Raw genomic sequence first — 24451 nt, forward strand, 5'->3', positions numbered from 1 at the left:
CACGGGTCTGTCAGTCCCTCTGCTCTGCTCTGAGTCGAGGAGAAAACTTTTCTCGTATCCTACAAGTTTTATCCAATGAGGAGAGAGAACGGCATGAAGGGCTGTGTGTGCAGCCAAGGGATGCGCGTGAATGTGGTGATGTAGGGACGAGGACCAATAGATCCAGGGCGGGGGCTGCTAACTCCATCAGCTGACAAGACGTTATGGTGCGTTCAAGGCAACCCGTAACTCGTGTTTTTCCGACCTGTGAAGTCGTACCAGTTCGATCTGGTACGAGTTCACGGGTCGGAAGTTACGAGTGGCCGTTATAGTGCACTTTCACAGGTAAAACAGGTCGGAAAAACACGAGTGGGTTGCCTGGAACGCTACAAAGTCGTAAGTCGTGACTTGAAGCTGTAATTTACGGTTTCAAAAGCCTGCCTGGAACGCAGCATTAGCCAAAACGACCGGATCGCTTACTTCTGCTTTAATTACGAACATGTACTGCACAATATCAGAGTAAAAAGTGACAGTGGTCATACACAACACAAAACTGTAGCTAAAACAATAAGATATACGAAATGAGAAACAGCCAGATGAATTCAAGACATCACACTTGACACAGTGACATCTGTGTGTTGATTCTGTCTTCTTCTGTGAGCATAAGTGAAGATAACACATACATTTTACACTGTATAAAACCAAAATATATGTTTCAGTTTAGAAAGTGCACTGTTGTATTACGCAAAAACAATAGGGCAGCGACATTAACCACACAGTTCACACAACATATGTGACTAATTAACATTTCAGGTGCTCTTCTCTTCTTGGCATTAAGCCGTCCATGCTTCAAAGTGTGAGAACGTGACCCCACAAAAAGCTGAAATACTTGTGATATTGCTTCAGCAGGTGGGCTTGATGTACAACCAGGATGGTCTATTTTAGTCATTTTATTCTTTAAATTCACACTTTAAACATCAACGCGCGTGTGTGTGTGTGTTGCTATGATTTATGAACATGAGTCACGGAGCACAATCACATCAAAAAACACCACACACACACACGCATCACAATAAAACACTACAGTAGAATCTGTCAGCATCAACCAGGCACAGTGCATACAAACATCTACACCATTATCACATCTCAGACATATAAGACATGCAAATCTTATTTAGACATTTATACATAGGGTTTCTTATTACTTCCTGTCATGGGGAAACATTTATGCTGACAACCATATGACTTGTGCTATAAAAGTGACATCCTCAGGCGTCATGTAGGGCTCCTCGGATTTTACAGCCTCTTAGAGTAACAAATTCTGAAAGCAGCTTTTTTGGTCTTCAAAACCTAAAGCATACAGCAAAAGACAAGAAAGAGTGTACGTTAAACAATACTCATAGGACGTTTGGGGGTAGCATGGTTCTGCGCCGTGAGACTGATGGAAAATGGTTGGAAGGTTTCATCGGAGGCTTTAGAGCAGCTGTGGTAATAACCGCTCATCATGTTCTCAGATGTGCTGCACACATTAACAGGAGTAAACAGCCTTTGATGGGAGAGCCGTAGGGGTGTCACAGAAATGAACAGATGATTAGGTTGCTTACAGCCCCAGACAATGTCACACTCAATGGCATTGCGTGGACACATGCAAAAAAAAAGAAAAAAGATGAGATGGGAAGGGGAAGCATAGGGTGAACTTGTGTACAGACCCTAGAGGTTTAGAAACATTTGATGCTTACACATTAGGTACAGAGAAGGTGAATGTGTAGAGTATCACATCACACACAGGGTACGGCTCACATCACATGCAGTGTATAAATTATGATAACCCATCAGGTGCAGCAGCAGGAAGATTACATCTACATGAAGCTGTGTAATTTTGAGAACTCTATTTTCTTGTGGAATGTATTTACAGATCACTGTTGAAGAGACCTCTGCCCAGAGTGAAACACCTGATCAATACAAAACAGTGTTCTACTTAATCCATTTTCAGTTCAGAAAAAACAACAAAACTGCAAATCACAGTCAACATCTGGTGGGTGGGAGTGACAATGCAGTTATAACAGGTGGAAACACTATTGGAAGCAGGAACAGACTCTGACATTTGACCAGCTGAGCAAACGGTTATTTAATGGACGTGACAGCATCTGACAAAGATCGGCATAAATACAGGACGTGTGTTCACCTACACTGACATTTGAAGTGAACGATCACAGAGAGGGTTAGAAGCAACTAAAAACTGTCATCTTAACTTTACTGCTGCACACAGACCTCGACCCTCACTGGGTAGCTTACATCACTGTTTTGAGAAAAGGTCAGTTTTTCCTGCACTGAAACACCAAGCTGTTTTATGATTTGTACGCTCCAACCAAACAGGAAAATCTCCGTTTTTGGCATAGAAAAATGTCGTTTGAGAGTGGGCTGGGGGCTGAAATGGAGAGAAAATCTTGCTTAGTGTGGATGTAATGCCACCCACCCCATCATGCCAGAACAGCCCACCATGTCCAACAAATTGCAACACTCCAGTCCAATGAAATGACAAAACAAACGGTGCCAACAAAGATCCTAAAAACATTCAGCCAAATGCAATGACAAGCTGCTTCATGTTAATTGATAAATCAAACGGCATTTTAATTCACAGTGACACAAATAGATTATATATAAAAAATATATATGTACAATTAGCCAAAACCAATATAAAATTGTATTACATCTTGCATTGCTAACATCCTAGTGTAATTGTTAATGCTGTGCTTCTGTTCTTGTTAAACAATTCAATAAAATATAATTCAATGGATAAAACATAATTTCTGTTTTAAATCAATATTTAACTGGGTCAGACTCGGGTCTTAACTTAAACCTGTTTGGTCAGGTGTAATGTGAAATGGGTCATTCAAAGTGCTGAAGCTGCTGTTCTTTTTGTTTGGCTTTGTTTAGCAGCTAGTGACTTTACTCTTTTAGTTCAGTCTCACTTCCATCTCTTGTTTTTAACCAGGACATGCACCTGTTTTCAGCTGAAAATCTCTAATTTACTACTCGGTAGGCTACCAATTCAGCACCAGGTGATGTTAAGGGAGCATTTAGAGGCCAAAGAGCCAGGTATTTCTCTCAGGAGCCATTAAATACAAAGAAAGAGAGTAGATAAAGGAGAGTGAGGATGAATATTTACCAGAGGGGCAGGAACAGGACTCCAAATGAATGAAACAAGGTTTGCACTGTCTGGTGGATCTGTATATAGACACCTGTTAAGGTGAATGAATTTATAAGGTGATAATTATGTAAAATATTGTGTCTACAGCTGAGCTTCCAAAAATAAAATAAAGGTTTAAGCATAATGCTACAGCTTTTTGAAACATCTAGTGTAGTTTCTCTGATGATCAAATCTACTCCTCATTGCAGAAAGATCATCATCTAATCCTCTCTGCCAATAAAGCAAATATATTGGAAACAGATTGGCAAATGTGCATGTGCTCATTAGAGTAAAACTTCACCACCCCATCAAAGATTACTGCTAAAGGGACACTTCCAGACCACGATCTGCTGGACTTACAGCCCGTTGTTGTTCAGACACAGTGTTGATTAAGGTAAAGGATCACAGCACATCATGTGTTTGCATTATATTATCTTCATTCAGCATCTCCCATCTGAAGCAATGCTCCATCCAGTTGGACAAAGCTCTTTCAGGAAAGATCTCCTCTGAGGACACTCTCTGTTGTGTAGTCACACTGTTAATAATGATAATGATGATGTGACATGCACCTACACTATTGTATTGACTGGCCTCAATAGCTGTCACTCCCATAAACTATAGCTGGGCACAATACCTCCCTCCCGCGACATTAAGACTATAAGCGAGTGCAGAGATAACAATGTGACTAGTCCTGTTTGGTGAACAATTGTTGCTCTGGAAACAGACCACAAAATGAACATAGAAAAAGGAAGTAGCTTGATAATAGGATGGAATAAAAAACAACACAAGTTGGAGATATATTTCATATAGCTTTTGCTACTTATAGCACTATGTCTTCTTACGTGCACTTCAGTGGTCCTTGCAATAAATAACAATACAAAGATCAATTTTGTCTTTGGTAGGAGGAAAAACATGTGGCTGCTTGTTGATGGCTTTCTTTTATCTGGCTGTGTACGCGTTATAATTGTTAACTTTCCTACTTCACAGATGCCATGAGAATGCCCGTCACTGTAACCTCTGCTAATTGGCCACTGTAAAGCTGGGTTTATAGCAACACAGCTGAACTGCAGAGCCTCATAGCTGTGGCAGCCAATGTACAGCTTCTCAAAAATTTAACTAGCTGCCACCAAGATAACACAAGCAAGAACTGTGAAGGGTCAATTTGCTTGTGTTTTTGATGCCAGCAGAGAATGAGCGGTAAGTACAAAATTGAGGATGTAGAAGCGGTTAATGATCCATACTCATAAACACACATTTCCATCCATCCACTGGCTATGCTGCTTATCTATATATCACAGGGGGCTGGAGCTAGCCCCATCTTACAGAGAGCAATGGGGGTATGGGTACACCCTGGACAGGTTGTCAGTCAGGCATGACAGAGCCGACATATAGATGAACAATGCTCACACATTCACATTCACACCTACAGGCAATTCAGGGTCGCCTATCAAGCTAGTGTGCATGTCTTTGGACTGCGGTGCGAAAACAGAGAACCCACATAGACATAGGTAGGACATGCAAGCTCCACGCAGAAAGACCCCAGACCAAGGAATCAAACTGTTAACCATTGCACCACTGTGGTGAAAAACATGCTGATTGCCAGCCATCAATTCATATCAATCAGTCAGCACAATGACTCACCCCCCTGTATCTGCTATAAATCCAGCTTCAGGTTAAAGGGATAGTTCAACATTTTGGCAAATTGGCCCATTGCCATAATCCCTATAGTCATGGCAGTAGGTTCGTTACCTTTATTTGTCGGTGTAAGCTATTTTTAGAACGGCCGAGCCAAGGCGCGAGCTGCTCAGAGCTATGCTACAGAGGCTCATGGAATTTCTTGGTTTCCCTCATCAAACTCTTCAAATACACAATCCAACAACTCCAAAACGCTCTGGTGGACAAGTTGTGACCTGCACATTCACCAGGCTATGAGATAATAACAGAACGTTATGAGACAGAGTTGTTTTCGAGGGAAATTCATGCATTCATGTCAGGGGCAGTTTTTCAGCAAGAAGTCTCTGTATTTGCCTCGAAAACAACTCCGTCTCGTAATGTTCTATTATCTCATAGCGTGGTGAATGTGCAGGAAGTCACAACTTGTCCACAAGAGCGTTTTGGAGTTTTTGGATTGTGTATTTGATTAGTTTGATGATGGAAACCAAGAAATCCCATGAGCCTCCGTAGCGTAGCTCTGAGCAGCTCATGGCTCTGCTCCACCGTTCTATAAATAGCTTGCACCGACAATTAAAGGTAACAAACCTAACTCACTATAGGGATTATGGCAATGGGCCAATTTGCCAAAATGTTGAACTATCCCTTTAAAATTAATGAAGGTTAATCAATAATCTCTTCTTTTTCCTATGACAAGTACCCAGCTTGAAAATCCACATGTACAACCCTTTGCAGGCAGGGGATTTACAAATATTCACTTACTGGTAGATGCGCTGCCCTGGCCTACTGTTTGATGAGCCAAAAATGGAGGATAGTTGAAAAGTTTCAGAGTTCAATGCTGCTGAGGTAATAACTGCCTTTCATGCTCTCTGGTGTTCTGAGCATTAACGGGAGTAAACAGCCTTTGATGGCGGAGCTGTAGGGGTGGCACTGAAATGAAGAGATCTGACTGCTCACTGTCCCTGACAATGTCGCACTTAGCCACAGCAGAGCAGAAACACAAACACGCAAAGAAGGAGAAGGAGAGTGGAGGAGGTAGATAGAAGGGCTAAGTTGTACACACAGACCAGAGAGGTTTAGTAACACTTAGAGCTTAAGCTTGAGCTGAAAGAGTGGAGGTGGGCACATCCTCCTTCAGCTGCCAAATTCCTTCTCAGCATCTTCCAACCAAAAACATAAGAGAAGAGCAAAGAGGGCTTTTCTGGGATGTCAAGACAGGTGTGTAGCATACACCCTGACAACACTATTGGATGTGGTTACAGGTGCAGGAGAGTACACCCATCAGTCATGCTGAGTCTGCACTACGATTTCTTTTCTGAGCTGGGTGACCTCATAGAAATCCGACCTCTGAACTGTGCCTATATGAGCTATCTGCCCTGGGGGGCTGGATTAAGAGCTGACTGTGTAATAAGATGATGTCTTCGTTTATAACAAGTAGCCTAGTGCAGATTGAGGCCACAAACTCAGTGTGAACTACAAAGCACATTGACACAATGTTATTCTTTCAGTAAATCTGCCCCTTAGAGTCCATGTTAGCAGCTCTGTTCTGCTGTACTCATGCATAACAGTGCTTTGAAGTGAATGGTAATGTTAGTACGCTATCATGCTTCCAGTGGCAATGTTTAGTAACACTGATACCATCATGTTAGCTCACTTTTGTTAGCATGGCAGCATGCTATCATTTGCTAATTAGCACTTAACAGAAAGGCTGCTGGGAATGTTGTTAGTGGAAGTAAATTAGGAAATTAAGATTTTTGACCTGATTATAGTAGCACATTTAAATTTTCTTTCTTTCTTTCTTTCTTTCTTTCTTTCTTTCTTTCTTTCTTTCTTTCTTTCTTTCTTTCTTTCTTTCGGTACCATGGGTGTCATGGGTTTCTGCAGTGTGATTTTTCTGGGACTGACACAGGCACAATAATAACCCTACAAGCATTCTAGTGTGACATTGAACTCCTCGAGACAGGAGAGGAAAGCGGACAGAGTAAACAGGCAGGCCCAGTAAACAGTAAACAACAACAACAACAACAACAACAACAACAACAACACAGAGTGGCAGCAGCAAGTGCATGATGAGCAACAGGCCTGACATGACCAAAATAAACATAGCACAACTTGTATGACACACTATTCAGAGACAAGGTATAGAAGTTTTAGAGAGTTACAGATCATTTCAAATGGAGAAACAACTCAATTCAACAATCTAAGCAGCTCAGAGATAGGCATCTGCATTCAGGGAGACTGAGTTTAAATTATTTGAATCATATCAGCAACATGATAATAAAAAAAAAATTAAGCTTGTTAAAGCTATAGGCTAGTGACAGCTCATGGTGTGACCTGGGTGCTCACATCATTAGGCAGCTGTCATTACTGTCAAAATATACTGTACATAACTTTCACCTTTTAAATGAACATCTTCACACAACAGGTCTGTCACCTTGTCAGTCCACTTAAACTACTGCATGCACACCAACTCGATGGAGGTATGGCTTGAGTGTGTGCATGTGTGTGGCTGCCAGAGATGGGGAGTCAAAGCTGCAATGAAGTCAAACACAGTGAAATTGAAACTTAACTTGAAACACATCCCTAAAATACTGGACTAAAGATTTGGAAATTGTGAAAAATCTTCATTTCATTACCTCCACCAAGGGGTTATCTATCTGTTGTGTTTATTTGTAAACACGGGGTTATGCCCCACATCTGGAATATTAACTATATTATGTCAAGCACAGAGTGGCTAATCATGGGTATGGGAAGATTCATTCCTGATGGGCACACTAGTTGTTCGGTTGCAAGGACATGAGAGACAAAGAGGGAGAGTAATCGATAGGGCGGTGTCATGGTAATCAGCCCAATGGAGCAGTCTTCACAGTCCTCTCTGGTTCTGTGTGGCCATCATCCCCCTCACGTCTGCCTCCCACAGCAAACTCCATTTGGCTTGATCCCAGACAGCAACAGACAGGTGTGAAACAGCAGCGTGAGTCCAGGACCACGGCTAACGGTGAATCCAGTTTTACAGAATAGGCGGCAGGTGAAAGAAAACAGAAATCTAATCTAGTTTGTTTTGGTTGATTTACCAGAAGAACCAGGACATGTTTTGTTTTCTACTATCATTTCAACAGAAATCCTAATATGCTAATGAAAGTGCTAAAGTACTCTGTGTGATTAGCTGAGAACTACAGAATTTTATTACAGAAGGATCCAACTAATTACATTAAAAAACATGCTGAATGCTTTATTTACCACTCAACTCTACAGTCTAACTTCAAATCAGACTGAACATCATTCACTCCCTCATAATCATGCATAACTTACTAGATAAAGGAGTGATGATAATACAGTACATGGTTTGAATTCCTCAGATATGGCAATGCAGTGTCCTAGACTGACTGACTGGCATTCAACAGATGATAGAAAACATCTTACAACCATTACGAGATGTGAGGGTTGGACTGGTAACAAAAGGCTTGAAACTTGACTTGAATTTGTGACCAAAGACTTGGACTTGCAAAAAAAAATCTGCATTGTAAGACTCCTGCTCAAACCACAGTTCTCTATTTATGGCTGTACTGTGACTTTCATTTGTGTTGGTACAGGCGTGTAACGGTATTTGTAATCATCCAGTCACAGTACAGGGGTCACGGTTCGGTGCACACAGTCAAACGACGAATATGTCTAAATAAATATTACAAAAAAAAAAAAAAAAAGTTGAGTCCTGACCCTAATCTAGGTGGTGGTAATGAGCCCAAATGCTGCCAGCAAATGTCATAGCAGACGAAGAAGAAAAGTGACAAGAGTGTGGAGCATAATCATAAACATAAAACATCCATGGTGTAGAGTTAAAGAGCATAGACTGTATATAAAAAGGAGCCGCCTGCCTCATTTACATCGCCTGTGTGGGAACACTTTGTCTTCTCAGTGAATGACACAACAGTGACGGCACGTGAGTGGTCATCCGGACAGTCGTCACATCAAACATGTTAACACATATAAGATGGTATCACTCCGACATGTCAATCACTGGTGCGAGGAGAAAGACAACTTGTGTGCAACTGCAACAACTTATCCCCGCTGCTTACGTACCGAACCGTGACTTGTGTGTACCGTTACCAATTACCATTTTTCTGGCATCACATCACCCCTATTAGCTGTTGTCACTATATGAAAAGTGGACGGATCACCTCCTATAGGTCATTCGGATGAATCCTCTGGGCACCATGGATATCTACACCAAATCTCAGCATGACTGAAGAAGATGCAGCTTCAAGCAGAGCTTTGACACAACCACAATAATCACTGAAAAGAATTAAGTTGTAAATCCACAACTCTTTGTAACCATCACCAACATGGACAGTAACAATATAGATTAAAACTCGTCACCTTTACAATCTTTTATGACAACATAAAATTCAGCGGGTGCCCTGGTGGATCACCTGTTAGAGCACGTACCATATAGGCTTAGTCCAAGTTGTGCTGGCCCTGCATGGGTTTGAATGTGGCCTGTGGCCTTTTATTGTGTCATTCCCTCTCTCCGTTTACCTAGGTTTCCTGACTCACTCCACTGTCCTATCTCTATCTATCTATCTATCTATCTATCTATCTATCTATCTATCTATCTATCTATCTATCTATCTATCTATCAAAAAAAAGCAACAACAACAATAAACCACAGCCAGCCAGCATCAATAAAAACAGAAACTTTATTTCAAGCCAAGAGGAGGCCAGAATTTGATGCAGATTTGGGAGGAGATTCACACTCTAACTTGTTGTTTTCTCAATTATGTTGTCAAACTGACATCATTCCCTTCTTTCTTAGCACTTCCACTACCTCATTACACTTCACAAAGTCAGCAGACAGCTTGACCTTTATATACAATCTTGCAAAAATGCTTTCCCACACTCCTGCAGATAGATTGATGTCATTATATCTGACCATTTTACAGACTGAATATTGAGTTCAGACAAGCAAATTATTTCATTCTTTATGAGTTTTGAACTAAACAAGAAAAATCTCACCCTGTCTCATTTAGTCTTTAAGGTCACTGCTTGCTAATTTCAAAGCCTTTAAGCCAAGGCTACACTTCCATGACTCCCCCAAATCTTATTTCCAAAATATAACATTACTAACTCGAGAGCTCTAAATATGGCTAATGACCAAAAGTCTGGTTCTACCAGGTGAAAGTGATGTCAAGATGTTCCTCTTCTCTGTAAAGCTTGTGAGGTTGGCTTAGTCTGTGGAAGATGATTGAAACCCTTCTTTGTAAGGCTGTCTGGAGTGACAGTGTGAAGTAATAAAAAACTTAAATAAAAAACTCAAGAGTTGAATGATAAGTACAGTTTAAAATGTTCCTTGAACTTTTTTTCAAACCTAAATACCAAACCCTGCGGTGAGAGTCTATGTCAAATTCATCAACAATAAATAAAATACTCTGAGACATGAACTGACAACAGGCCTATTGCCTCGACTTCTACAAACCACCTCTACATGATATTAACTAGTTCATTGATGCACTCCCAACATAGACAGTCCTCTAAACGATTACTTGCAACCAAGATTAGAAAACTCTTCATATCAAATGCTTTTTGGTATTTTTTCAGTAAAAGCAAGGTAGGACCAGAAAAATCTGGAGCTGTTGACGTGTGAGTAAGGGAGCAGTCCAAACACTCAGCTGACTGTCAACAAGCTATGAGCCTGCCAACATACTATAAATCAAATTTTGTGAATGATAAACCACAATAAACCAATGACGGATTCAAGTGCAATTTAGTCAGTCAGGTCCAGACGAAATGAATCAACTTCCAGTGACCACAGGTGAACAGTACATGCTGCCACCTGGGGCAGATTTCACATGAAACCCACAGCCTGCTTGGAACAAACTGTAAACTCAACCTGGGAGTCAAGTGTGAAAACAAAAGTAGAGCATTACTCACTACTATACCCCAATGATGTTATACTACATTCACACATCTTGGAGTTACAAGTTGTGTAAATGAGGCCAGCATGAACTTTTTTATTTCCCCCACTCAGTAATTACTGAACAATTTGAATGCACCATAAAACAATCAGTCTTCTTTTTGCTGCAGCATATAAGACGCATAATTAATTAAGCAGAAATATGCAGTTAAAGTCAGTGTTGTAGTATATTGTCGAAAGAAAGACATCTGGACAGCCAAAAATACATAAACATGAAGACCACATGTGAGCACATGGGGTGGGAGGTACAGTATAGTTATGGACATGTGTGGAATTAGTTATGTTTAAATGAGTTTCAGCGGTAAAAAGAGTAGCAATAGTAATTCAAAATGATCACAGCCTGCGAGCCTTACAGTTTGTGCTTTTCACTAACTGAATATATTGTCTTCTAACTGATGTCCTATGCTGTCTGTCAGTGCTGAGAGCAGATAATGTTATCTACTTCAACACTCATGAGAACCCCCAAGTTTTTCGGTTGTGGGATGGATATATTTCAGGCACATTTAAACTGAGCCCTTCAAAAAAAAGAAAGGAAAAATGACAACTTGTTATGTCTAAATCTGTTGGTTTGTTTGTGCTTATAAGTCACCAGACACTGAAATCTACCCCCTTTTCCCCTGTGTCACCACCATGAAGTAAAACATATGACACCATGTCAGCATAACAAAGGGCTAATGACAGTAATGAATGATTCTGTGCAGCTGATCCAGGCTTCATGCAAATTCTGGCACCGGTTCCAGAGAGATGTAGTGCCCGAGGGCAGCGTGACCTTCCTGCCAACCCATCTGGGGCAACTTTTACTACCCACACTATCGGAGTCAGAAATTCACAAATTCACACGTGAACCACGAGAGAAGCTCACACTGACTTCTTTCTACGGCTCGATTAAAAAAATAAAATAATAATAACTGGTGCTGTCAGCTTATGTGCAAAAAAAGAAAGAAGAAGAAAGAAAGAAAATGAGCCACACCGCTGTTACAGGCTGTGATGACCAAATATCTTTTGGCATGTATGCGCACCTTCAGAATCATCACTCCGTCTGTAGCTATTCACCATGTCCGTCCGCTCAGCGCTGCTGTCACTTTACCACGACTTTCAACTCGGCGACACACTGAGGAGTTGAGCCCGTGAATTACATCTTATCTGTTTACTACAGTCGCCAACAATTACGTCAAAGTATATCAGAAGCGACATAAAGTACGAGCAGAAATGTACCAACCTTGTCTTCGCAAAGCTTGAGAAGGGTTAGTTTCGCCTGTTAAAGGGCTTAGGACACCGCTTTTTACATACGCGACGCCCTCCCCTTTACTTCCTAATTCCATTATTCGTCAATATTACAGAGCATTTTTCTTGGACATGGTTTTATCCTACCTCGTAAAGGTCTCCTGAAGCCATTCTGGGGTGCGGACTCCGGCGGCGCGGCGTTCTTGCCTGCCTTGTTGGCTTTTTTTGGACCCTACTCTCTCGGTGTTTCGCCGAAAGCCCCGATAGACGGGAATTAGCGAGCAGCCTTGTTATTCTGAGCAATCCGCAGTAGCAGATCAGCAGACAGTGTCAATCGAGCCCGGCGCTCTGCGATGGATCGTTCCACACTTAAAACAAACAACCGTCGGGGCGGTGCTGTTTACCCAGACCCAAGTGGAGCACTAAAAAACTAGTCCCCGGCTAAGCATGCACAGCCTGATGGTCTGCATGCGCCCTGCTCCTCTTCTCTTGAAGCTCTGTTGCAATCTACCCACTCAAAGGGAGATGATATCCTGGGTGTTCACATGCACTAACACATGCAGATCTCTTTTTATGTCCTGCTCTACCTGTCCACTCCACTGTCATGAAGAGGACCTGCCCCCCACCTTCATTTAGATTCACTGGGAAAGATGCAGAACACATTAGTTGGAACTATTTATAGTGATTGGTGACCCACTGGAAGCTTCTTAACAGTTGTGTATAGACACACTGTCATTTACCTGCATCACAACAAAATCACCACCACTTTCACAATTTTTTCAAATATGGTTTTGCATGCTTTTAGATACACGATCATGATTTTCTTTTCTTTTTTTACAGTCACCCTGTTGCATCTATGATGTCATTCAACATGGACAGTGGCTGAGCTGCTTGTCACCACATCATCAATGCTCCATAATGATACACATACAGTAGTAAAGCACTGTATGTTTTTTTTTTGTTTGTTTGTTTGTTTCTTTTTTACTGTATGTGTGTCATCATGACTCGTGGTTATTTGTGGCTTGTGGCTCAACCTGAATTGTTAAAAAGATGACTAAGCTGACTCGCTAGCTTGTTCATTGCAATCGGTTCCCAGAGGTGTAAGAAATTATTTTTTTATTCACAGTAATATCTACAGTGTTATTTTTTGTGTGTAATTTGCAGTATAGAAAACGTATATTAAAAAGATCTAACAGAATAATGCAAAAATTGTGAAAAATTATACAACTCTCCTTTCATTCTTTTTTTTTATATCAAACATTGACTGCAGGAGTCTTTAGTCACTATCACTGCTCTCTTACAATTTTACTGAAACAGTCTTAAAATCCCAATTATGAGAAACTATACAACGCAGTGAGGTTTTCTGAAAATAACTTCAGTGTCTTGAGCATGTGTATGAAAACTAATTCTGCCTGTTTCACACTATTGATAGTGGTGTCTGGGGAAAGGAGCTCAGTGCAGACGAGGTGCAACTGTTCTCCAGGCCATACTAGATTTGAAGCATAACTGTTTCTCTGTGTTTGTGTGCTACATCTCGCCATGCTGTTTTAATAGAAATAAATGCCACCATTGTTAAAAAAACAAAAAAAAACAAACAAATACCAAAGAAACTTGAGCACTTAATATTTGTTGAAAACACTGAAGAGGCCACGGTGATATCACAACAGAGGTGCGGGCTGCTCCACCATTTTGCATGATATATGTGAGAATTACACTTGGTTTAGAGGATTTAAAACACTGCACAGAATTACTTTTAAACTGATTATATTCATTCTCAAGGACGTTTTCTGGACTAAAAAGAAGTTGTTGGAGTAACTGACCCTAAAGATATGCTGAGAATAAATTAATATCCCTCCAAAACTAATGTGTTGGCCTTGTGGGGATAAAACTCCACTTCTTCTGAATAATATGATAGAGGAAGTTTTAAAGTTCAAATATGTGACAACTCCTATGGATGTGTTTTTTTTGTGTTTCTTTTTACCCCTTTTTATTTACCAATATAGAGGCACAGGCCTCTATCAATACTTTGTGACTTGGGATATCAGACAATGGGGATTGTTCAATAATGAATTGTGTGTATGTACAGTATGTCTCTGTCCTATATTCATATTGTCTGTTTTGAATGTTCTTGCAAGTGAGACATTTTTTTCAAAAGGCATGACATTTCTGACCATTGTCGAAGAGCTGTTTTCTTCAAGGTTATTGCAAGTTTAGGCACAATCTAGTATAGTCTTTGGTAAGAGGATAAGAATAGGTAATGCAGCTGTCCACCAAGGTCTTCACAATGCATGTTATATGGCACTCCCATTATGAATCTTTCTTTGAAAGCCATTGTAGACTTTTCCCTCTGTTTTATTAAGGCGAGGAGGGAAATGTTCTTGAATGGGAGGAAAAGGGAACATTGCACTTTCCTTGATGAGTAACACTGACAAAATTCATGAGCAGTTTTAGACCATTGCAAAAAGAGAAGATCGCACCACTTCATTCAAAACCATACCGTCATGTCTCCATAACAGAACAGAGAGCACCTTTGGCCTGTTCTGTAAATGACAAGCAGCTTAAACTGTAGATATGAGGGAAGGATGAGGAAATGGCAAAACAGGAAGTGTTGTCTGGATAGATTTCAGTTAGCCACAGTAGTATAGGAGATAGTTACTTCCAGACTTTCTCCATTTGGAAAAAAAAAAAAATCTATCACAACACAACAGATCCCCAGATCATGTTTCACAATACAGGCCAAATGCTGTTTTATGCTGTGGGTGTTCCTGATTGATACCATGTATCTGCTGTTGGCAGCACTGTATCATTCAAATAATGCAGGTAAAGTATTTATGAGAAAAAGGGAAATGAAGAGTTTCTTTTCCTGCAGCCACCGAGGCGTTATTACCTCCGCTTGTCATTAATGTTGAGCCAGTTTCTATTTTCTGTTGTTGTTGTTGTTGTTGTTGTTGTTGTTGTTGTTGTTGTTGTTGTTGTTGTTGTTGTTGTTGTTGTTGTTGTTGTGACAGGTAGCAGTGAGACTTTCTGTCATTTTGCATCACTTAAAGCAGAGGTAAGCGATATTTTTGTGTTAATATAAGTCTTAAATAGTTATATCTTCCGACAGCAATCACTTACATAGAGTGTTTGGACCGAAACACGGGTCTGTCAGTCCCTCTGCTCTGCTCTGAGCCGAGGAGAAAACTTTTCTCGTATCCTACAAGTTTTATCCAATGAGGAGAGAGAACGGCATGAAGGGCTGTGTGTGCAGCCAAGGGATGCGCGTGAATGTGGTGACGATAGGGACGAGGACCAATAGATCCATGACGAGGGCGGGGGCTGCTAACTCCATCGGCTGACAAGAAGTTATGGTGCGTTCAAGGCAACCCGTAATTCGTGTTTTTCCGACCTGTGAAGTCGTACCAGTTCGATCTGGTACGAGTTCACGGGTCGGAAGTTACGAGTGGCCGTTATAGTGACTTTCACAGGTAAAACAGGTCGGAAAAACACGAGTGGGTTGCCTGGAACGCTACAAAGTCGTAAGTCGTGACTTGAAGCTGTAATTTACGGTTTCAAAAGCCTGCCTGGAACGCAGCATTAGCCAAAACGACCGGATCGCTTACTTCTGCTTTAATTCAAAACTGACCTCTTCACTGGAGGAGCAAGTCACAAGCTGTGATTTTAACTTTCTGTTTACATTGAATGACATGACAACCACTGATTCATTTTCCTTCCACCTTTCTCTGTAGTGTCCAGTCATGGCACAAATATGTGTTGTGTTATGTTGTTGCGATCTTCTGGTATGTAAGAGAATGTGTCGAAAAATTGAATCATGAATAAATGTGAAAGGAACAAATGTTTGTACAGCCTAACTGTTTGCATTAAGTCAGACTGCATTCACTGCAGCAGCACTACTACTAAACATTTAGTTCAAATTTCCTATACAAACAGGATGCAAAAATTAATGGGCTCAAATGCCACAGCTGTCAACCACTATGAGATTGGTTTGAGCTCTGAAGCTAATTGAATGCTTCAGCATAGTTTACAGCTTGACATGCAATTAATTATTTATAATGTATATAGATTTTATCATTAGTACAGAGCAAACAAAGAAAAATGCACTTTTTTTATAGACTCAGTGAGTCAAATTTACTCCTGTTCACTTTAAGATATCCAGCAATTTTTTTTAACCACATGCATTCACATATATAAATTTAAATCTCTCTGTCAGTGATGCTGGGCTCTTGGACACCTCTTCTTAGTTTTCTTTTGACTCTGTCAGAAATCTTGGGAGGAGCACATGGTCGTGGCCAGTTTATGGTAAATTACTTTTCTTTTTAGTTCTGGATAATGGTACTAACGGATAAAACAGTGACACACTACCAGCACCTAGGCTGTTCGCTGTGCACGGGTATTTTTTTTAATTTTTTGGATAAAATAGTGCATTCAGACACGCCTGTAACCGATGCATCAGTATCTCACTTCACTTCTGCAACATAAGTTTCAGAAGGTCTTGAAAAGCTCTTTGCTTTTCCCCATCATGAGATGCCTCTTGTGTGACACCTTTTCATAGGCGTCAATTTGGACTAAACCAGCTGATGTTACTTTGCACTGACAGGGGACAGGATTACTTTCTAAATACTGACATGACTCCAGCTGCTTTCTTGGCTTTCCAAACCTTTTGCACCTCCTTTTATTCATGTGTTCAATACTTATTCCCTGTGTCATTTCACGGCATGCAGGGCTGTGTGTGCAGCCAAGGGACGCCGTGAATGTGGCGACGGAGGGACGAGGACTGTTATGGTGCGTTCAAGGAAACTCGTAACTCCTGTTTTTCCGACCTGTGAAGTTGTACCAGTTCGATCTGGTACGAGTTCACAGGTCGGAAGTTACGAGTGGCCGTTATAGTGACTTTCACAGGTAAAACAGGTCGGAAAAACATGAGTGGGTTGCCTGGAACGCTACAAAGTCTTAAGTTGTGACTTGAAGCTGTAATTTACGATTTCAAAAGCCTGCCTGGAACGCAGCATTAGCGAAAACGACCGGATCGCTTACTTCTGCTTTAATGTTGACGCATTCAATACTTATTTTCCCCGCTGTATAAGTCAAACAACAAATTAACACATGCTATTTACTCATCCCTTAAAGGATGAAACAGTGTGTATGCTAAAGACTGAAAGTGATGTTTTACATTTGTATTGATATTTTCCATTTAAAGCAGAAGTAAGCGGAATGTTTGTGTTAATATAAGTCTTAAATAGTTATATCCTCCGACAGCAATCACTTATATAGAGTGTTTGGTCTGAAACACGGGTCTGTCAGTCACTCTGCTCTGCTGTAAGCCGAGGAGAAAACTTTCCTTGTATCCTACAACCTTTATCCAATGAGGAGAGATAACGGCATAAAGGGGTGGTCTGTGTGCAGCCAAGGGATGCGCGTGAATGTGGTGACGTAGGGACGAGGGCGGGGACTGCTAACTCCATCGGCTGACAAGAAGTTAGCCAAAACGACCGAATCGCTTACTACTGCTTTAACTTATGTACATATATGTGTGTGTGTTTATGTGTACACATGTATATATAGTATGTGTGTATCTATCTATCCATCCATCCATCCATCCATCCATCCATCCATCCATCCATCCACTCACTGTAGAGTTTTCTGCTCTGAGGACCATTTCCTCGGCCAGTGCCTGTCAAACGGTTACACATCATGACCACCATTGTGAAGGTTTGGTGAAGTTTATCCTTGGACGGGTTGTTTGAAGTCACTCGAGATAAAATTACTACTTAAGGTGAAGGCTAACGTTGAGGGACCTTCATTGTAATGGCGACAATAATGAACACTCAGTTAAGGTTATGGAACAGTCATGGTCATGGTTAAGAGAAACTGCTGTTGACTGTCAGTGGGAACAGGAAGCAGTGGTCCCGTGTGGCAAAGTGCCACATGTTATCGAAACATCCAATCATGCTGCCCTTCACCCTGTGTCAGCTTTATAATATTTCTATAAAATCACTCTACTCTCTATGATGGATTCTAGATAGCTTTGATAAATCAACACTTATCGATTTTGGGGCATGACTGATGATGTCGTTTCAACAATTTCAGTTTATTTTTATGCCACATCATAAAATATCCCAAAAAGTGGCTGTGTTAAAGGAAATATTTTCAGCTGGACTCAAGGACACATACATTAAATTCTAATTAGAAATGTCAAATGTAAACAACATAAGGAAAAAAAACTCACAGGGTTCCTTTAAATTGACCATATTTTGAGTGTCATTCTGCAATTAGATGGATTTATATTGGTTTAAAATTGCCAGATAATATGGTAACCGACCAAATATAGGGAGGTAGTATGAAAACAGAAAGAACCACCGAACAAGTGAGTAATAATGTAGAGTTCTGTATCTCTTTTTTCACCAGACAAGTTGTTATACTAAGCAAATTTCACACCCAAAGTGCAGGCAGGTAACCATTAGTAAAATTAGGGGAGATGAAAAGCTGTGATCCAGACTGAAGCTTGGGTGGCATAGATGGCTTTTAGGCTTACGGAGTGGAACAAGGAAGTGGTATGCTCTGAAGTTACAACTGGAAACTGGCAACAGTATCTTGGCTGGAGGCTGGACTGAGATGAACATGGAGAGAAAAATCAGAAATACAGAGAAACCAAGGTAGAGCAATACAAGCAATATAAGCTCCAGCATTTCAAAGAGGAGGGCACAGCGTCTGAACCATGAGGGAGACTGAGGGAACCAGTGTTTAAATACTGGAGCAGGTTGTGGAGTTGATTGGCTGATGAGTCGCAGGTGCTCAGGTAAATACGTGGGAACAGAATCAGGAAGCCACTCCCTGCAGAGATGCATGTAGGCCTACGCACACACACCAGCAGGGAGAAAGACAAAACCAGGACTGGACAAATACAAGGAAGAGGAAAATGGAGGGGAATGCAGGGAATGAGGGAGAGACAAAGTCTAATCCTTCTGCTGCTATTCTTTTTATATCTCACTTCACAATAGAACTATAAGAAACACACTCAGTGCATCTAAACACTACTATTGATGTTTTGACATCTTTGCTTGAAATAACCCCTCCCAGTTGCACCACCACCACCACTTGGGGCTTTAACAATCCACATTGCAAGCTCTGCTCTTGCTGCCACTGCAGTGCTTCACTCTGCTATAAACTACTTTACTCACACATGATCTGTTCATACAGTTCTTTTGCAACCATAGCTTGTGAGAAGGACATCTGGACTCCTGTGGTTTACCACCCATGTTGCTAACCAGTCCTTACAGATACTGTATGAAATTCTCTGTGTTTAGCCTATGGTGCACACCACCTAAACTTCATAGGGTGTGTTCGCCTGGCTGTTTGCATGTGAGGTTAATTTAACTATCACTGACCTACAATCACGTGAGGCCAGTCACAATGAGAGTGTTATATTGCATTAATTCAACTGAGTAACATGAATGTAACCAATTCCTGATGTACAATGCCCCTATTATTGTGATTTCTATACTTCATCCAAATGCTGCTCCCTACTTACACTTTTTCATTTGGTTCAATTTGCATAACTTAAAGCAGATATCAGGGGCACGGCCGTTTCGGCTAATGCTGTGTTCAAGGCAGGCTTTTGAAACCGTAAGTTACAGCTTCAAGTCACAACTACGACTTGGTAGCGTTCCAGGTAACCCGTAGCTCGTGTTTTTACCGTCCTGTTGTCTGTGAAAGTTCCCTATAACGGCCACTCGTAACTTCCGACCCGTGAACTCGTACCAGATCGAACTGGTATGACTTCACAGGAAGGAAAAACACAAAGTACGAGTTTCCTTGAACGCACCATGAGTTAGCAGCCCCCGCCCTTGTCAGGCATCAATTGGTCCTCGTGCTACGTCACCACATTCACGCGCATCCCTTGGCTGCACACACAGCCCTTCATGCCGTTCTCTCCCCTCATTGGATAACACTTGTATCCCACAAGGAACATTTTCTCCTCGGGTTACAGCAGAGCAGAGTGACGGAGAGACTCGTGTTTAGGCTGAAATACTTCATGTAAGTGATTGCTGACGGAAAATAGGACTATTTAGGACTTATATTAACAAAAACATTCCACTGATATCTGCTTTAAACATTGTAAACTTCAAGATTCCTGAATATCCATTGCTGGCTATATCATATGTATGAATGTGGGGATTACACCAACTTTTATTTGGGATTTCCTTTAAACCAGGGCTATCCTCCAGAATGATACAGGGAAGGAGATATCTTGCATCGTTACAATGCTTACAGATGGCTGTCAATCATGACCATGCTGAAAGTTCATTCTGTCACTCATTTTGACAAGTTCAGCCTCCAATCCAGCCATAAGCAAGAGTATGAGTTGATAACACCTGTCTGATGCTAAATTCATTGGAATCACTGATCAACGGTCGGTTGGAAATAAGTCTGTCGATTATGCTTGACTTTAGATGACAAACATTGTCAGAGGTTACCATTAAAAGGCTTTTTATAACTTAACCTGAAATTTCAGGCCATCACTGTCACCACTATTAAAGTCAACAAACTTCAACATTCTTCATAACAAAAACTTTTTACTATTTATTTATAGACCTATAAAGTAAGGAGCTAGAAAATGCAGCCATTTGCTGTGCCACCCGTGATTGAATGTTGCAAACTGTCTATAATCTGTTTTTTGTTAAAGGCAGACCTGACTCATGATTGGCTTTCAACATGAAAGAATCTTTGCCAAATGTCACTGTGAATCCACCATGTCATTCAGGCTGAAAGCAAGTGCTGCAGAGTTTATTCAGATAAACTATAGGGCAATTACAAAATAAATAATAAATTAATATGGTGTAATTAAGAAATAGAATGCAATTTGCGGTTGTTGTTGTTGTTGTTGTTGTTGTTTTTATGGCTGCTTCTATGTGAATCTGCTTTCCCTATTTCCTGTGCTAGGCTATGTTTATTTATTCATTTATTTTTTCTTGTTCAGTGTTCTATTTTAGATGTGACAGATGCAAGTGGTAATTCAAGCTTTTCCTATACAAACCTATGAGGAAATAAAAAAGAGTGCCACAAAAAAACAAACAAAAAAACTGTATAGCAACAACATGTTGCTATACAAAATGTTCCTGCAGTTTGAAAGAGAATCCAACAAGCTTGTGCATTATGCCTCCCACATGAGCTTAAAACTAATTTTCAACTCCAGTCAGCTGTGTTCTTTCCCTTGAAGTTAAATCAAGCATACTACTTTTCTTTAATGACTAAAGTATGTCCTGTCCCTGTCAAGCATAACATTTTCACACCAACACCAGTATATGATACATTACATTTCAGTTACAGAACATAGGTTATTAAAATGCAATTGAATATCCGTGGTTGAGCTTTGTTTTGTTCAGATAACAATATATCACAGGGAGGATATAGCTCTTTCTTATAGAAAGCAGCTAAGTGAGTAAATAAAAGGCCTTAATTCTTTGCTGGCCGGAGAGAGACACAATGTTGTCTTCTACTGTTGTAGCTCATCCACCCAAAGATTTGACACGTTGTACATTCTGAGATGTTTTTCTGCTGAGTGGTTACAGTAGCCCTTCTGTCAGCTCCAACCAGTGAGGCCATTCTTCTCTGACCTCTCTCATCACCAAGGTGCTTCCACCTGTAGAACTGCCCCTGGGTGTTTTTTGTTTTTCCCCACCATTCAGAGGAGCCCAAGAGACCGTGAGAATCCCAGGAGATCAGCTGTTACAGCAAATACTCAAAACAGTCTGGCACCAACAATGATTTTATGGTCGAAGTCGCTGAGACGATTTGTGCCTGATTTTAGACACTGCACTGGCGCCACATTTGCTGATTGGATAAGTGCACTAATAAGCAAGTTTTCCATATGAGTATGTGTGCTTGTTTGAGCAGTTGTTCAGTTACTGAAATGCATGAAATTTACATAATGTCAGTGTATCTGAATTTAAAGCATAGGACAAATGAATAATAAAGCCAGACACACTTGTAACACCCGTCACTCTAACAGAGATAGTTTAAAAAGTTCATCCCAACACTGATGCATTAGTTTTGCACTGTATTTGCACTTTGCTGCATATGCTGTCACTTTATGTCCAACTCATCCAAACCAGTTCCATGGGGTTTAAGTCTGAGCTGAGAACAATTTCTTTCAACACTGTTTTTGTACGGACAGACATTTTCTAAGCCATCAACTAAAGTTTAGGCGCCTGTAGGAATTGTTTGCTTTAACTTCTTGGGTTTCTTTTACTTTCACTGCTGCTGAGAATAAAATGAAAAAAACATCAGGATCATTTGGTTTTTGTAATACAAATACCAGATTTTCCTTTATTTTTCCTTTACATCTCTCTGCCAGAAAATCTTGAGGTCAAGCATCCCCCTATGTGCAGTAGCTTCACAGACAAGGACAAGGACATTAAACACTTTCTGGACATTTATGACGATACCTTTGGTCCACTATTGTGGTGTCATAATGGGATTTCTCCCAACTATGACTCACACTGATCACTTGAGCTTGACAGGGGGAGTCGCCTAAAATCTTTTGTTTAGGTGCTGCTCTCGCCCTCTCTCTCTCACACTCTCTCTGGTTATCAGTTATTTCCCTGTCATCTCTTTTCTGCCTGGATTTTTTTTTTTTTAGAAATAAATTGCCTTTGTGTTAGTACTTAGCACAATGAGATTATGTTTCCATCATAAAGCATAATTGAGTTTGAGCAGCATGAATTGGAAGGAAGGCAGGTACGGTGTGGACACAGCTCCATAACAAAATGATATCTATTGGCAATCTGTATTTTCCATTGAAGAAACATGTCTGGAAATCCATGGATCTTCCAAGGAGCCTTAACTGAACTGTCTCATGTTTTGATCAACCATACTATCTGGCATCCAAAACTCAATGCTGTGGTGTGTTTAGTTCCAGGAACTACTGGGATTGATTTTACAGTCCTGAATCTTGCTCAGTTGCTTAATACAGTATGAGAGTACTGATTGCCAGCAGACACCCCTATAAACAGGAGATCATTATTACTTGGTGCCTTTAAAAACTGTAAGAAATCATTGTTGAATAATAAATCAGTTTTATGATTTGAAAGATTATGGTTTGGGTTGAAATATGAACCTTGGTTTTTTGGTTATGGGGCCTTTTTTTGTCATGGTTACAGCAGTAAACAGTTGTTTAATGTCTCCAAATGTCAATAACTTTGCAAGGCTGGCTTGATAAGAAAAGTAAAGAGAGTAAATGGTGTCACAAAGTAATTATTTTTTATATTTTTCTGTGCCCGGTTGTTGCACACAATGTTTTATAGATGGGCAATGATTCTTGCTGATTTCTGTCTTTGCCTTAGGCCTACTTGGTTTCTAGTACTCCTTCCCTGCCTTAAAGGTGTTGAGAACAGGTGCAGGTGCTTTCAGATCCAGAGTCAGCTGTGGGCTGGGCAGCAGAGCCCGAGGCTGCATCCTGGTTCTGAGGCTCTCTGCTCTGTTTGTCCTGGGCTTCTTACAGGGTCAGCTGGCTGTGATGCTGAAATTGAGAATTGGCTGTCAGTGACCTTACTGCTCATACACGTCTCAGTTGACCAGTTTCTCTACCTCAAGTTTGCTGTGTTCTTCAGCATGAGGCAAACTCATGGATCATGTCTTCCCTTCCTCTCGGGCCATGTCCCACTTTGTTTGTCTACCTCCAGAGGTCCCCTAACTCTGAAGTCTCCTTCTCTTCTGATTCTGAATGATGACAAGAGATGGCCATTTATGCCACAACTAACAAATAAGTGAGAGAGTCAAGTTGTGTACAACTTGTAAAACTGTAAAACCCCAAAACTGTCATCATCCACCCACAAGGGACACATTATGTGGACTGTTTTGACTGTCTTTGTTGGGACTTTTGTTGATTTCCTGTTTAATGTTGAATTGAACCCCTTTATGTGTCTCATGGTTGGTTTGTTTCCTGTCTTTGTCCAGTTTCTCTTTGTGATTGTGTAATGTGTTTTACCTGTTTCCAATCATCTCTGCATCCCTTGTGTATTTAAGTCTGTGTTTTCCATCAGTTTGTCTCTTTGTGATCCTGATCAGTTTAGTGTCTCATGGTGCTTCTGGTTTTTGTTCTTGTGTGTTCAGGTTATTTTTAGTTGTGCTTCTGCTGTTTTGAGTCAGTTTTCATCATTAAATTATCCTTTTTCCCCCAATGTACTGCCTTTTGTGTTTGTTTCTAGCAATCTTCAAACAACAGAGACTTTACCTTGTCTGGTTTCCTTGTCATGTAGTCTACTGGATTTTCGAATGTGTTTTTGATTCCCAATGTAAATTTAATACAAAACATCATAGCAGGATGAAAAAGTAAAAAAAACACTTTGATAAGATCGAAGGAGCAGGATGGATCTGGTGTGCAATTTGTTGGCAAGGAGGAAAGCAGCATGTGGTTT

The 24451-nt window shown here is 40.7% G+C and overlaps 1 protein-coding gene across 2 annotated transcripts in view; it reads right to left on the reverse strand.

Annotated features, from left to right (window-relative positions):
- Nucleotides 1–12544, reverse strand: part of LOC146989712 (chromodomain Y-like protein 2) — a 28330-nt gene extending 15786 nt beyond the window's left edge. The window contains exon 1 of one of the 2 annotated variants that reach the window (XM_085762756.1): nt 12183–12544. In XM_085762756.1, coding sequence (XP_085618882.1) covers nt 12183–12206 — 24 coding nt within the window. In that variant the 5' untranslated portion in view covers nt 12207–12544. Of the gene's footprint in view, nt 1–11830; nt 12113–12182 lie in introns of those variants that run through there. The other variant, XM_085762765.1, reaches the window with a different exon arrangement.
- Between the last annotated feature and the right edge of the window lie 11907 nt (nt 12545–24451).

The sequence above is a fragment of the Trachurus japonicus genome, chromosome 3 (assembly GCF_045865225.1).
Source record: "Trachurus japonicus isolate A0001 chromosome 3, Traja_1.0".
NCBI classification, from domain to species: Eukaryota; Metazoa; Chordata; class Actinopteri; order Carangiformes; family Carangidae; genus Trachurus; species Trachurus japonicus.